The sequence below is a fragment of the Eriocheir sinensis genome, chromosome 65 (genome assembly GCF_024679095.1).
Source record: "Eriocheir sinensis breed Jianghai 21 chromosome 65, ASM2467909v1, whole genome shotgun sequence".
Taxonomy (NCBI): Eukaryota; Metazoa; Arthropoda; class Malacostraca; order Decapoda; family Varunidae; genus Eriocheir; species Eriocheir sinensis.
In genome coordinates, this window is record NC_066573.1 from 3,204,826 (window position 1) to 3,221,691 (window position 16,866).

The window sequence follows — 16,866 nt, forward strand, 5'->3', positions numbered from 1 at the left end:
ATATATATATATATATATATATATATATATATATATATATATATATATATATATATATATATATATATATATATATATATATATCTGTATGGGTAGGCGGTGGCTGAGTCGACAGAGTGACGGCCCCGCGTTCAGGAGGACGCGAGTTCAATCCCCGCCCGGTGCCACCAAGCTGGGATTTTTCAGCCGCCGCCGAGTGGCTTAAAACTCACTCACTCACTCACTCACTCACTCACTCACTCACTCACTCACTCACACACACACTCACATATACAAACACACATTCACAAACACACACTGAGGCCTCGTTCTTGGTGATCAAAAGCCTCTCTTTCTTGTTTTTCTTCTCGTTTCATCCATTAAGACAAGATAGAACCAAATACCATGTCATAGCACGAAGTAAATTCTGCCCCCTGAACGACCGACATCAATGCACAAGCAAAGTCACAGAACAAAGTGTCCGCTCAACTCCACCCAGCCAACACATATCCAGTTCACGTGTCCTAATGATCCGCTTTTAGGAAAGGAAAACTCAACAATATTCAGGACGTTCACCTCTCCCTTTATATGGCCTCCGTTATTTTTTGGTATTTTTTTCCTCGGTATGCGATTCTCCGGCACTTCCTCCATATACTACTAGCGCTGTCGACGGAACGCAAACGCTCACACACCCACTCCACACACATACACACCCACACACACACGTAGAGAGCCATTACCATATACATACAGAGACGGAAGGAGCATTGCGAACGTGTACCACTTCTCAGTTGATGACATAGGCTTAAAATCAGTGACGTCGAAGAGCCTCAATAGTGCGAATGACCTAAAAGTTGTCGGGAAAGAAAGCAACGAGGCAAACAGATGCGTGAGAAAATGGATAAAATGGACGCAGGAATTTAATAACTTCAAGGGGACAGAAAAGGCTGCGGGATAAAACCATCTGTGACTGAAGAAGGAAGCTCCAATGGGAAGGCTTCTGCGGCGACTCCGGAGGCTCGTAGTGGCGGCTGGAGTGGTAGTAGTGAATTTGGTTATCTGCAGTGTTGTCTTCACCTTGCCGTGAGTGTTGCGAGGGTTTCCATTACAGTAAGGAAGGTCGATGAAGAAATGAGAGAAATGGAAAAGTGCCTGATGCGACAATATTGCTCCCTCAAAGACTAGTAGAAGCCAAGGAGGAGGAGGGGTTAGTGGGGTGCTAGAAGTGTCGTTATACTCCTCTTTTGTCATTGTTTTTGTTACTGCTGTTCTTTTGATGTTCTTTTTCTTGTGATTTTGTTCTGGTTTGAAAAGCATAACTATATAACCTTGGCAACGGCACCTTTCCTCAGTTCCCTTCTTACTTATTTCTTCCCATTTACTCTCTAGCTTCATTTAGGTCTTCTTCATCCTTCCTCTAATTATCCCTTCCTTTTACACTTCTGGTCTCGCATGTTTTAAGTTATTTTTTCTCGAAGTGGGAGGGAGAAAGGAAGTGAAGGAATAATAAAGGCATATGCAATGTTACCATTATAGGTCATACGTGTTCCAAATTGAGCGAAACTTTGTGTATCTTTGAGAATTGGAAATTATATATTATTTCATGTTCAACTTGAAAATGTGCAAAGAGACTTTTTTTTATCTCGACAGATGGTCACCTCAGTGCTTGACAGGTGGGTTAAACACACACGCACACACACACACACACACACACACACACACACACACACACCTCACACAAGTGGAATATAAATCATAAACAAACACGCTTCCAACATGCCTTTGAAGTACACTCTTTTCATCATTAATATTTAAAATTTGCATTCTGTGATCTCGTCTTCCTGCAGGTGTGTGTGGGCCCTCAGTAAGCGATGCCAAGGAGAGCCTGCTTCGGCATCTCCACAGCACGGTACACAGGCGGACAGGTGAGCTGCTGCCTTGCCTGTTTATTTGCGTGGTACGAGTAAAAGAATTTATAAACAGTGTGCATGATGGAGAGGCAGGTATAGAAATGGAGACGAAAGATGAAGTGGAGGAAAGAGAAATGGAAGAAAAGGATAAAAAAAAGGGGAAGGTAAATAGGCGTAAGGAACTGGAAAAAAGGCCTTGAGGGAAAACAACAAGAGAGCTGGAGAAAGAGAGAAAGGGAAAAAGACAAACACAGACAGAAAAGGACAGGCATGGAGGAAAAGACGGAGAGGGGCAAGAGACAAAGAGATAAGTAGGAAGAGAAGAACAAGCTTAGAAGGGAGTGGAGGAACAGTAAACACGAGGAAAAGGGGACTAGGAAGAGCTGAAGAAACTTGGAAGGCTCAGGTTCGGTAGGAGGAGGAGGAAAAGGAAAAATATAAAGAGAAACGCGTGTAACTTCGCAGTAGCAAAACTTTATCGTGTCTAATGTTAGCTTAGTCGATAAGTACACGTATACCGACTCGTTTGTGCTTTGATGCCTGGGTTTGTTTACTTCGTTGTGTGTTTGTGTGCTCAGGGAAGGAAAAAAATTGAACTTCCGCAGGAGATACACTAAAGGCGGACTTACAAGGGGACTCGTGGCAGCCGTGGATGGTGGATGATGAAGGAAACTGCAGCCACTACCACACCAGGTGACTATTTTTGCTCATCCACCTCATCATCATCAGCAGCAGCATCCTCTAGCTCCTCCTCCTCCTCCTTATCGGTCAAGTTTTCCTAATTCTTTCCTCGTCCCTCCCCTCCCAGTCATCCTCATCCTCATCATCAGTATCCTCTTGTTCCTCCTCCTCCTTATCGGTCAAATTTTCCTAGTTCTTTCCTCGTTCCTCCCCTCCCCGTCTGTATAAGCGTTTTGTCTATGTGGCAGCTTTTACGCCGGAATGTGAACGGCTTTCGTCTGTCCGGCTTCAATCTTCTAAACTGCGGATTTCGTGGCGTTCGTAACTCATGCACCAGCCACGTGGTTTGTTTGGGTTTCTACTCATGCTTATCCCTATACTGTCCAAACCCCTTATGCAAGAGTTAACCAGCATCTTCACTCTTTCATCCCTCACGCTGGTAAACTCCGGAGCAATCTTCCTTCACCTGTATTTCCTCCTGCTTACGACTTGAACTCTTTCAAGAGGAGGGTACCAGGACACCTTCCCTCCCGAAATTGATCTCTCTTTCGGCCACCTCTTTTGATTCTTTTGTTGTAGGAGCAGCGAGTAGCGGGCTTTTTTATTATTGTTTCCTTTTTTGTGCCCTTGAGCTGTCTCCTTTGTTGTGAAAAAAAAAATATTATTGCATTCTCAGTTGCAACTTACGTGATTAATAACGAATCAGATATCTCGCCGAACTGATATGAACGTTTCCGCTTATAAGTTTCTGCTTCTACTTCTTAAATTCCCTCATTCTCGTGATGTTCCCAGTTCATAAATTCGCATCATCTTGTTTTGTGCATCTATAAAGCTCTTGCATGCACTCTTATTTCTGTAGCTAATTTCTAACCTAAACATAAGACTGAAAAGGAAACTGCAGGAATAGGTTCATTTATTCCAAAATCATCACATGAGTATCCGTTTTCAGTCATCCAAACTGCAATAAACACTTGCTTATAAATCTAATTATTGACCTCATCAAGAACAATTGGAAGAGAATCGCAGGAATACTCTCACTTACTTCAGTATGTTCCCTTGCGTATCTTCATATCAATTTCACCAAACTACAATGTTCATGAGTTTAATAATTACCACTCAACATAATATTTAGTTTATCAGTGAACCGCTTGCATTATCAATCACTCGTAGACTCATGGGACTGATCATGCATGTAATCTCTCCCTTCAGAATGGTATAAACGTTTTCACACGTGTTTTTCTATTATTATTTCACCAAACTTCATTGCTATAATCACGGGGTGCGTAATTATTTATGCAGTCGCCTCATGATGCAGATGATGGTTATGATACATTCATTGTGCGGTTGGGGGCTTCGTGGTGCAGTGGTTAGCACACTCGGTTCACAATCGAGGGAGCCCGTGAAAAATTTGGGCGGCTTTTCCGATACCCTACGCCCCTGTCCACCCAGCAGTGAATGGGTACCAGGTATTAATCGGGGGTTGTGTCCCGTCTCCTGGGATATGTTCCCTTCTCCTATAATTCCTTCCCCTTCTGTCTCTCTCCGGCATATGACCACAGATGTTGCGCCGACTAAACGAAACTTTCCAACTTTTCATTGTGCGGCAGATCTAGCGTGAATAATAGCATAAAGAGGAATCCCTCGTCCACGTGCCGCCACAGCCCAGCGTCCAAGTGTTGTAATACTGGAATGTTGCTCAGGAATTATCACTCAAAGGAAACTGAGGCAGATGATGTCACCGTGTCTCCTCGGCCAATATACGATTCCGATCCGTTTACGAGTGTTTTTGTGGCACAATATTTTTTTTTTTACATCTTCGCCTGTGGCGACGGTAGGCTTGTTTTTTTTTTTGTGGGGCCTGATGTTATGGCCCAGCCCGTTGTGGCGCAGGCCAGTGTTTATAGTGTTTATAGTGGCTGCCCTCCCGGAGCTCATCCCTAATCCTAGAATCTAGAGTCCGGGTTGATAGGTGGTCTTCTGGACAACATGTGGGTAGTTTTAAGCCACTCGGCGGTGGCTGAAAAATCCCAGTTTGGTGGCACCGGGCGGAGATTGAACTCGCGTCGTCCTGAACGCGGCGCCGTCACGCTGTCGACTCAGCCACCGCCTCCCCATAAAAAATTACGTCGTCTTCAGCGTCATTCCGTGTTTTTTCGTTCCGATGTGACATATTTACTCAACATTATATAGCAGCGTTCATGAGCTACATAGATGCATCTACGAACTTACTACTGGCACACAGCGTATATTCTGTAACACTAAAGGCATTATCTACCATGAAACTTGAGCTCCAGTGCCATTCCAGTTTATTTCGGCCGCCAACTCGGCTGGTTTGCGGGCACCCTCTTTCTTGTGTTCTTGTTTTCCTTGTGGCCTTTTTTGGGGGGTCTCTTATAACATGTTTGTAACAGACTCCTTACGTTTTTATCCCTCTCTTAATGTTCTATGATATCTTATTATCCTTCTTCCTCCTAATCGTCGTGGTTGTCAGGTTCGGGCGCGGCCTGACGCCGGTGCTACTGGTGTCGCTGCCGTGCTCGGGCAGCTCCTGGCTCCGCTACCTGCTGGAGGGCGCCACCGGCCTCTTCACTGGCTCCGCCTACAACGACACCCTGCTGCACCGTGGCGGTGAGAGAGAGAGAGAGAGAGAGAGAGAGAGAGAGAGAGAGAGAGAGAGAGAGAGAGAGAGAGAGAGAGAGAGAGAGAGAGAGAGAGAGAGAGAGAGAGAGAGAGAGAGAGAGAGAGAGAGAGAGAGATTGACATAGATTTACATAGAAAATCAGACCACACAGACCCCATGGTCCAGACTTGGTGGTCTGTCCTTAAACCTAAGTGATTTTACATTAATCAGAAGACTCCAAAACGTTGCATTTCTACTCTAGTTGATATTAAGTTGATGGAAGTGACGGTCGAGCTTATTTTTGAAGGAGTCAATCGTGTTACACTGGACCACTGACGGTGGAAGCTTATTCCATTCTCGCACTACAACGTTGGTGAAGAAAAATTTGGTGCAGTCTGAATTTACTTGTCTACATCTGAGTTTTACGCCATTGTTCCTCGTGCGCAAAGTGTCATCGATCATAAACAATGTTGATCTGTCTACATTCGTGAAACCATTAAGTATTTTAAAACATTCGATCAGTTTTCCTCGGAGGCGACGTTTCTCAAGAGAGAACATGTTAAGGGTAGAAAGCCTTTCTTCGTAGGATTTGTTGCGCAAGGAAGTGATCATTTTCGTTGCCCGACGCTGAACACCTTCTAATTTAGCAATATCCTTTGCATGGTGGGGAGACCAAAACTGTACCGCATATTCCAAGTGGGGTCTGACTAAACTGTTGTAGAGCGGGAGTATTACATCTTTATTCTTGAATAAAAAGTTTCTTTTAATGAAGCCCAACATTCTGTTCGCTTTATTTGCTGCATTGATGCATTGCTGTGAGAATTTGAGGTTTGACGCGATTTTGACCCCCAAGTCTTTGACGCATTGAACGCTTTTGAGTTTACGCCGCGCATTTCGTATTCGAACTTCTTATTCCTCGTTCCAACTTGAAGGACCTGGCACTTGTCTACGTTAAAGGGCATCTCCCATCTATCCGACCAAGCTGAAATTTTGTGCAAATCCTCTTGGAGGCTTTGCCTGTCTTCGTCAGTGAAAACCGAGTTGCCAATCTTTGTGTCGTCTGCAAATTTACTAATGCGGTTATTGAGTCCAATATCCACGTCGTTGATGTAAATAATGAAGAGCACTGGGCCAAGGACCGAGCCCTGAGGGACGCCACTAGTGACAGGCGCCCACTCTGAGTTAAATCCGTCAATCACTACTCTTTGTTGTCTGTTGCTCAACCAATTCGCGATCCATTGGTTTACTTGACCGTCAATACCTATTTGCTTTAATTTGTAAAGTAATTTATGATGCGGGACTTTATCAAACGCTTTCTGGAAATCAAGATAGACTACGTCCAGTGATTTGGTTACGTCATAAACAGTGAAGCGGTCGTTATAAAAGGTTAATAGGTTTGATAGGCAGGATCTTTTGTTTCGGAAGCCATGTTGTGAGTCCCCAATCAATGAGTGGCTTTCAAGGTAATTCACAATTTTGTCTCTAATTATGCCCTCAAGTAGCTTACCTACAACCGAAGTTAGACTAATGGGCCTGTAATTACCTGGTACTTTTTTGTCTCCTTTCTTGAAAATCGGTGTCACGTTAGCCTTTTTCCAATCTGAAGGGACGATGCCTTGTCGCAAGGACATATTGAATACGGTTGTGAGGGAGGAGAGTATTTCGCTCTTTGTTTCTTTCAGCAGAGTTGGATATACTTTATCAGGTCCAGGACTTTTATTTGTTTTAAGTGAATGGAGAGCTTTAAGGACTTCATCGGTTGTTATTTCAAAATTAGGCAATGCATGCTCGAGATTTACAATAGTACTGGTGTTGGTGGTAGCGAGAGGAAGACTGTTAGTATTAAACACCGAGGAAAAGTAATTGTTTAAGAGGTTTGCAATGTGTTGGCTGTCAGTCACTAGTGCACCGTCGCTGTTTGTTAAAGGTCCAATACCACTTTTGATCGCCTTTCTGTTGTTTATGTAACTGAAGAAAGATTTCGGATTATTTTTACAGTTGGCTGCAATATTTTCTTCGTATCTACGCTTTGCCTGACCTACTAGTCTTTTTACTCGTCGCCTGGCATCATTATAAAGTCTAATGTTTTCGGGCGTGCTTTGTTCTTTCTTTAACCTGTAAAACACTTTTCTCTCATTGACTGATTGTTTAATTTCGCTATTAAACCACGGTGGGCTTTTATTAGTGTTAATTCGCTTCTCGCACAAGGGGACGAATGTGTTCTGCTGAGTGAGTAAGTGATTTGTAAGGCTTAGCCAGGCTTCCTCTACGTTGCCGTCATCTGATAGTTGTATTTCTGTTAGTTTTTGTCGGATTTCTACGAAGTTAGCTCTTTTGAAATTGGGCACCTTTACTTTATTTTCAGTCACTGATGATTGAGCTTTAATGTCGACGCGCACTAATTTATGATCGCAAGAACCGAGGTGTTCTCCTACCGTGACACTACTGATTAGGTTATCTTGGGTCGTTATAACAAGGTCGAGTATATTATTTTGTCGAGTTGGCTCAGAAACCATTTGGCTTAGAAAATTTTCTTCTAGAAATTCGATCATTCTATGTGACTCGCCTTCTGTACCTGACAGTGTCGCCCAGTCGATATGGGGGAGGTTAAAGTCTCCTAATATCAGTGAGTCGCTGTTATTAAGTGACTGCCTTAAGACGCTGTACATTTCAAGGTCGTCATCGAGTGATTGCCCGGGAGGTCTGTAGGTGACAGATATATTTAAGTTGACTTTTGCAATGTTTACTCGCACGCACAAATGTTCAACGTTACTGTTTCTTGGTGTTTTGTCAGTGGGTTGCAAATAGCTTTTGACATAAAGGGCGACGCCACCGCCTCTACGGTTTACACGATCTTTGTTGAAGAGTCTGTAGCCATCTATGTTGTATTCGGAACTTAAATCAATATTTGTGGTGTCGATAAATGTTTCGGTTATAGCAATTGTGTCAAAATTTTCTGTTAAAGCAAGACATCTCAGTTCATCAAATTTGTTTCTTAGGCTACGCGCATTGAAACTAAGGATTTTTAAGTTATCTAGAGGCTTAGTAATAGAGGTGGTGGTACTTGCGGGATCACGGTTACGGGTTTGTTGCGATGCACGGCGTCTATTTACACGGGTGGGGTGGAGGGACGTGGCCGTGACTCGTTTTTTGTTCGGAGAGAGAGAGAGAGAGTGTGTGTGTGTGTGTGTGTGTGTGTGTGTGTTAGTCACTCACTCAGACACACGGACAAAAGGTGTGTTTTTTTTTGTTCCTGTCCTGGGGACGCCAGAGGCAGGGACAGCGTTACGTTTTATGATTTCTACTTCCGTCTCAGACAGAAACATATTGGTAGTGATGTAGTTTTCCTTTTTGTAGTCTCCCGAAGATGGTGAAATTTATGACGTAAAGATTGCTATGCTTTGCCTTCCTTCCTTCCTTCCTCCCTTTCTTCTTATATTTTTGTCTCTCCTTTTCTTCTTTCTCTCATTCATTCATTCAGTTTTCCTTATTTCCTTACATCATTGCATACTTTTTTTTCTGTAGATCTAGACGTACGCCTCACTTACCTAAAAAATGGCTTTTGCACTGCATAGTACATTCACTGTAAGTTATGTATATGGGAAGGATTTAGGGTGCGGTTGACCTTAGTTATTGCACAGACCTTCCTGGTGAGTAGAAGTGCCTCGCATATTCCAAGTCCATTGCTGTGTTTTCACGAAAGCTTCCTCGGGAGTGTGAGCCCCCATTGCAGGCTTGTCAGACACCAGAGAATCTAGTTCAAATGTAATATCTACAACATGTGATATCTGCAACATGCATTTAAGGAGCTAACATCATAAGAAAAACAGTGCGCAACAATAATGAGGGTGGCGCCGCGCAGGTATGATGAGGAAGGGCAAGGGAGGCGGCGGCGAGGAAGTGGCAAGCGGCCGAACTCTCGTGTACCTGAGCCACGGCGCCGCGTCTCAGTCCGACTTCCTTTTCGACCTCCAGCAGCGGTACGAGGTTATGGACCACACCCTGCCCACCATCCTGCTGCTTCGGGACCCTGCCAGGTAAGCTCCCTTGTTCTCCTAAGTTGAAGAGGAAGCAGACGTGTGTGTGTGTGTGTGTGTGTGTGTGTGTGTGTGTGTGTGTGTGTGTGTGGCTATACTGACATAATAAGAGAGAGAGAGAGAGAGAGAGAGAGAGAGAGAGAGAGAGAGAGAGAGAGAGAGAGAGAGAGAGAGAGAGAGAGAGAGAGAGAGAGAGAGAGAGAGAGAGAGAGAGAGAGAGAGAGAGAGAGAGTGTCAATGTTGCGTATGAAATTGATGTGTGTGTTTGTGTATTATCTTTCTCGCTAAATCAGCTTCCTCGAGGTTGGGCGTTCTGTATCGTCTCCGCCAGTTCTTCTCCCCCGCGCAGTTGCTATCCATATACAGGGGCCTTGTCCGCCCTCGTATGGAGTATGCTTCTCACGTGTGGGGGCGCTCCACCCACACAGCTCTTCTGGACAGAGTGGAGGCTAAGGCTCTTCGTCACATCAGCTCTCCTCCTCCTACTGATAGTCTTCTACCTCTTAAATTCCGCCGCGATGCTGCCTCTCTTTCTATCTTCTATCGATATTTCCACGCTGACTGCTCTTCTGAACTTGCTAACTGCATGCCTCCCCCCCTCCCGCGGCCCCGCTGCACACGACTTTGTACTCATGCTCATCCTTATACTGTCCAAACCCCTTATGCAAGAGTTAACCAGCATCTTCACTCTTTCATCCCTCACGCTGGTAAACTCTGGAACAATCTTCCTTCATCTATATTTCCTCCTGCCTACGACTTGAACTCTTTCAAGAGGAGGGTATCAGGACACCTCTCCTCCCGAATTTGACCTTGCTTTTGGCCACCTCTTCTGATTATTTTATGGGAGCAGCGATTAGCGGGCTTTTTTTTATCATTGTTTTTTGTGTGTGTGCCCTTGAGCTGCCTCTTTTGTTGTAAAATATATATATATATATATATATATATATATATATATATATATATATATATATATATATATATATATATATATATATATAATGATGTATGCGTTTCGGTCAGACCACACCGTACCTTGCCTCCTCCATTCCTTATTTACTCCTCACGACTCCTTGAACTTGAGGGAGGGCGGAAGAGTATCAAGGCACCATTCGAATCTTTTTTTTAACTCAGTCTTTTCTTTTTTAGGATCATTTATGTAGATATTTTTCTCTTTGAGCTTTGAACTCTGCCATAAATAAAAAGAATGTGTATGCTTACTATTTAGTGGAGGGAAAGAGGGAAATGGCGCCACTATAAACAATTGCCTGCGCCATGACGGGCTCGGACCAACCATAAGGCCCCAATGTAATAGCTTACCGTCGCTATAGTCCAGATGTAAAAATAATAATAATAATAAATCACTAAAAGAACACCCTAGCGATTATGTCTCTTCTTTTTCCCTCCAGAACCATTATAGACTTCTGGCACCAGCGCAACGACGTGCCGGAGAAAGAGAGTCAAGCTGCTGGTGGTAAGGCGACGTACGACAGTGACGGTGAGTGGCTGCGTGCGTGTGTGTGTGTGTGAGGGGGTGAAGTGGGAGAGGAGCAAAATGATCGATCCATTGAATAAGACAAGATCGCAACGCCAGGTAACCACGAATGAGGAGAGAAAGGCGCTAACTCCTCACCTTTCTCCATCAGATTTCCATGACTTCGCGGGGGACGTGACGGCGGTGTGGGAGGAGGTTGCCTCGGACCGCCTGCTTTGGACCTCCGCCCCCCTCCATGTCCTGCACTACGAGGATCTGGAGGCCAACCCGCTGCTCCACCTGCGCCGCCTCTTACACTTCCTCAGGTAAACACTTCTTCTCTTAATCTACTTCTTCATGTTCTTCTTATTCTTATTCTTTTATTTCTTCTTAATCTTCTTCATTTTCTTTTTTTCTTCTGCTTCTTTTTCTTCTTCTTCTAAATCTTCTTCTTCTTCTTCTTCTTCTTCTTCTTCTTCTTCTTCTTCTTAATCTCCTTCACCTTCTTCTCTTTCTTCTTTTCTGCTTCTTTTTTCTTCATTTAACCCCAGTATTTTCCTTTATGGGGTTGGGCGGGTTAACAATATGTGTAATTTTCCCATTCTTGCATTTGTTTTTAACCTGAACTGATTATGGACCGTTTTTAGTGCAAACGTTAGACATCTGACACTTTTTCATCTCTTATATCGACGGTTGTGGTAAAGATGTCACCCAACATTTTTAAGTAAACTTGGTTGATGGTTCCTTTCCCATGTCTCGCTTTCGGTGCTAATGTAGACCAACTGAGACGCTTTGGTAAGGGTAGTGTTAAAAATCCCTTCGCATTGACACACACACACACACACACACACACACACACACACACACACACTGTTAAACTTGCTCTCAAAGTCAATGTTATAATCACTCCCGAAGCTTTATTAAGACGCGCAACGGATCTTACATATCCGTAAACCTGGTGTCAAAACCTAGGAAATTTAAACATAATTTCTCAACTTATTGCCAAAGCCTTACAGAACATAGCAGGTCATTTATAGACTTACATTCACAGCGTTCCAAAGCATAACAGATGATTTCGAAACTTACCCCCACGGCTTATCATACAGAACAAACCGCCTTCTAAGCTTTCGTCCAATGTTTAAAACACAGAAGCGATCATTTATAAACTTCCTGACAAAATCTTCAAACACAAAACACGCGTGACGCGGCGTAATAACAGTGGCGCGCCTCAGCGGTGATCTTCCCTCTGAGCCCCAAGTGACGGCGGCGCCAGCAAGAGTTTCCCGCTACAGATTCAGTTCCCAGGTTCATGAGAACGTCGAAATGGAAAATTATGTCGCCCCGCCGGGTACAGACTAAGCCAGCAGCATGCACGCATAAAAAGTGTACCATGGTCCGGGTCGGAAATCATTCTGCGTGAGGTCGCACGAGGATCTACAATATCCACAGTGCAAAATAAAAGGAAGGGAACCGAGAATGTTTGAATTATGATGCACATCTTGACGGGAGTTCTATTTGCGCTTTCTGAAATGGTCTTATTTTGTTATAATATACATATATATATATATATATATATATATATATATATATATATATATATATATATAGATATATATATATATATATATATATATATATATATATTGTTGTGGGAATAAGTTCAAATCATAATGGGTTGAAGTCAAGCCTGTTGTTGTCAAGTGTTCAATATTCTTCAAGTGTCCCGATATCCAAGGCCTTAAGAAAACAAGTAAATATTTATCACTGTGAAAGTGAAAGAAATTACTTTGGCATGAAAAACAAATATAAAAAATCAGTTTCACAACACTAATTTTATGACGTCATTAACAATTGTTGAAAATGTTATTTGCATTTCTAATATTTAAAAGATGTATTCATGTTTGTCAAAATTATTTTCAACAAATTTGACAGGTTTAAGAAGGCAGAAAAGTAATGTAATGATATTCATGATACTACGAGATAATGGTACAATTTAATGATATATTTCACGCAGTGTTGAGCACAAACGGCGTTAATTCGTTAATTCCTTTATCGGCGATAAGGTTTGGTAAAAATGCCGTTAACGGCGAATTTTCAAAAAGATATTTTATTACACTGTTCGTGAAATTTCCGGGAACACTATAATTGCTGTCACTCAGATCAGTAACCTGTTCAGTGTTGAAGCTAACGAGCATGAGACGCGGTCATTAGGTGAGCAGGTAAGGTGATTCTGCTGCTGGCGCCTTGCTGCGGGGGCTGAAAACGAAGTTAACGACCATCAGACTCTATTCGGATGGGGTTAAATAAGGAAAAAGCTGCACCTCGCCGCGAGGTAGTGAACACTATGGAGCAGGGCTACTCATCTATTATAAGCAAAGGTCCAATTTGACGAGTTCAACTGTATGCAGAGGTCCAGCTAAATACTGCATCTGGACCCCAGGCTCCAGGGGTGGAAAAATATAATCAAATAATATGAAGGTCCTGGCGATGGATTCTTGCAAGTGTATTTCCTCGACTGACTGTAGGGTCAACGATCACTCGAGGAAATACACTTACAAGAATCTATCGCCAGGACCTTCATGTTATTTAATTATTTTTTTCTATCCCTGGAGCCTGGGGCCCAGCTACAACACTCAGGATCCGGACCGTGGGCCGCCAGTTGAGTAGCCCTGCCATAGAAGGATCAAGAGGAGTTTGTTGTCTGCTCTTCAAAGGAAATGTGTCATCCTGTGAACCATAAAGGAATATTGGCGGCACCGGTGACAGTCTCTCCTCACGTCTTCCCTCGCAGCGTCCCGGCGGACGAGGGTCGCCTGGCCTGCCTCGCCGCCCGCCTCGCTCCCTCCCTCCGACACGACTCCTCCGGGAACCCCGACCCCTTCGCGACAGAGGAGAAAGATAGGATTTTTTTTGCTTCCAAGAAGGTGGATCGCCTCCTGGAGCTGCTGCAGTACCCGCGCCTCCCACGCCTCCGCGACCCCCGCCGGTAGCGTCTGGCAGCCCTTCCTTCCTAGTGTTGTTTGACTGAATTGTTGATTTTTACTTGCATATACACATGTACAATTTACCGAAGATAACAAAGGAAAGTATAGATAGTTGCTTGCTTCCTGTTTGTTCCTCTGTATAGTTAGGATATTTTAATCGTATGTAAAAAGTTGTTTGTTTGCTGATGTTTAATTCTAAGGGTCGGCGGGCCGCTAACAGCAAAGAACCCGCTGCTGTTTTTCCCACTAGATGGTGATGTAACCTTTATCGTAACTGTTTGTGCCGACGGTAACTCTTTGTAAGACATTTGTCAGTCAGGAGCAGTCTGGGTAATGGAATTTCCATGAAGATAGCTGAGGTTGAGCGATGATCTCATCGACTGTCTCCAAGTGAATACATTGTACTAGACGTGAGCACATTCCCCACGCAGAGGGCCATGATGCAGCGTGGCGACAGAATATGTAGCACACCCGACACAAATCACCAATCTGTCGCCATTAGAATCATATTTCCATTTTTCTCTTTTAAGTAGCGAAGAGGAACGTGCTTTCGTTGCCTTGTATTTGTTCTTCACGCTTTTCTCGACGAGCAGGAAAATAGCTGACGAGGGATGACGATGGACTGTGGCTGCAACATATGTAAATTCCATTAAATTACAGTATTCTACGCACGCCTCGGGGGATACAGAACAAGAGGCGAGAGAGGGAAGATATGGAATAGGTTTTGTTGTTTTGTTGTTCACATGCTTTTACAAACATCTTATATATCGTAGGTGCAGGAGATTTAGAGCCAACCACACTGAGCCCTTCTATTCATGCCTCCGATAACTATGAGCAAGAGGAAAGGAGTGGAGGTCGTTTAAAAGGGTTTGTTCCTTTAGTAAACATGTTATATATAATACCTGCGCGTGGTTTATGATAGACTAACAAGGGATGAGAGTGAAAGAGATATTGTTGTTATAGCCTCTACGTTGCTTTCTATCCTGTACACGCCTGAAAGTGAAGCGAGTCCGAGCGTGTATCTCCATGTTGGTAACTTCGCGCCCAAACCCTTTCCCTCGTGAGCACCGCCGCATGAAGTGATCCAGCGGCTGATGCGTTAATCGCGGTGGAGCGTGATAGAATAACCATTGAACTGAATTTCCCGGTGTACTTTTGTGTGCTGCCTTTTGGGTGGGTCGGTGCGTGGTTTGCAACGGCTTTGACTATTCATGGGTGCAATCTGTTCGTTCCCGTTCATCTTCTTATCCGCGAAAAGTCTCGGATTGGGAAAGAGAGTGCAAGGGATGAGGCTTGGCTGGGTAAGCTTCATCGGACAACCTGGTGTGTGTGTGTGTGTGTGTGTGTGTGTGTGTGTGTGTGTGTGTGTGTGTGTGTGTGTGTGTGAAGCATCGATAACTTGTTCATTTCTTTTGTGTTATTGTTCTATGTTATGTTCGTGTATACAAGTCAATTACTTATGTAGTTAATGACATAAGATCCTAATTTTGTTTTTCTTTTATACCTCGACCCCTTGTTTCTGTATCCATTCTTTATCTCGTCTCCTATTTCTGTGCTCGTTCTTGCCCCAGACCCTTGTTTCTGTATCCATTCTTTATCTCGTCTCCTATTTCTGTGTTCGTTCTTGCCCCGGACCCCTTGTTTCCCTTTTACATAAAGATTCATGCTTCTGTGTTTTTCATTTTCCTCGGTCCCTTGTGTCCCAGGCTTCTGCTCTACCTCAGCCTCCTGTTTCAGTGTCCAAGAAGAGTTATGGGAAAATCTTTCAGTGTTCGTCGCCGACTATCACCGATCTTCTGCATAATATCGGTCGTGGTAAGTCTGTAAAGGGAGATGAACTTACCTGAGGTGCGGTGATCATGGGAGGGGGCAGAGGGGGGATGGAGCAGGCGAGCGCGCGTGCATGTGTGTGTGTGTGTGGGTTCCTAAGTGGGGCTTTTTTTTTTTTTTTTTTTTTTTTTACAGCAAAGGAGACAGCTCAAGGGCACAAAAAAGTAAACATTAATAAAAAAAAAAGCCCGCTACTCGCTGCTCCTAAAAAGAATCCAAAGAGGTGGCCGAAAGATAAGTCAGTTTCGGGAGGAGAGGTGTCCTGATACCTCCTCTTGAAAGAGTTCAAGTCGTAGGCAGGAGGAAATACAGATGAAGGAAGATTGTTCCAGAGTTTACCAGCGTGAGGGATGAAAGAGTGAAGATGCTGGTTAACTCTTGCATAAGGGGTTTGGACAGTATAGGGATGAGCATGAGTAGAAAGTCGAGTGCAGCGGGGCCGCGGGAGGGGGGGAGGCATGCAGTTAGCAAGTTCAGAAGAGCAGTCAGCGTGGAAATATCGATAGAAGATAGAAAGAGAGGCAACATTGCGGCGGAATTTAAGAGGTAGAAGACTATCAGTATGAGGAGGAGAGCTGATGAGACGAAGAGCCTTTGCCTCCACTCTGTCCAGAAGAGCTGTTGGAGTGGAGCCCCCACACATGAGATGCATACTCCATACGAGGGCGGACAAGGCCCTGTATATGGACAGCAACTGTGCAGGGAGAAGAACTGGCGGAGACGGTACAGAACGCCCAGCCTCGAGGAAGCTGATTTAGTAAGAGATGAGATATGAAGTTTCCAGTTGAGATTTTGAGTTAAGGATAGACCGAGGATGTTTAGTGTTGAGGAAGGTGATAGCTGGGTGTTGTCAAAGAATAGGGGATAGTTGTTTGGAAGATTGTGTCGAGTGGATAGGTGGAGAAACTGTGTTTTTGAGGCGTTGAAGGACACCAGGTTCTTCTTGCCCCAATCGGAAATAATAGTAAGGTCTGAGGCTAAGCGTTCTGCAGCCTCCAGCCTTGAGTCGTTAAGTTCCTGAAGGGTGGGTCTTCTATTAAAAGAAGTTGAATAATGCAGAGTGGAATCATCGGCGTAGGAATGGATAGGACAGTTCGTTTTGGAAAGAAGATCATCAATGAACAACAGAAAAGAGTGGGAGATAGGACAGAACCCTGTGGGACACCACTGTTAATAGATTTAGGGGAAGAACAGTGACCGTCTACCACGGCAGAAATAGAACGGTCAGAAAGGAAACTGGAGATAAAGGTACAGAGAGAAGGATAGAAACCGTAGGAGGGTAGTTTAGAAAGCAAAGATTTGTGCCAGACCCTATCAAAAGCTTTTGATATGTCCAGCGCAATAGCAAAAGTTT

At 43.9% G+C, this 16,866-nt stretch overlaps 1 protein-coding gene across 1 annotated transcript; it reads left to right on the forward strand.

Annotated features, from left to right (window-relative positions):
• Positions 1–655: 655 nt before the first annotated feature.
• LOC126987517 (WSC domain-containing protein 1-like) lies at positions 656–15,294 on the forward strand. The gene is made up of 8 exons (XM_050844514.1): positions 656–1,652; positions 1,827–1,904; positions 2,495–2,582; positions 5,062–5,198; positions 9,053–9,227; positions 10,634–10,722; positions 10,871–11,024; positions 13,490–15,294. The coding sequence occupies exons 1-8, from the start codon at positions 1,583–1,585 to the stop codon at positions 13,686–13,688; spliced, it is 990 nt and encodes a 329-aa protein (XP_050700471.1). The 5' UTR covers positions 656–1,582; the 3' UTR covers positions 13,689–15,294.
• Positions 15,295–16,866: the final 1,572 nt, after the last annotated feature.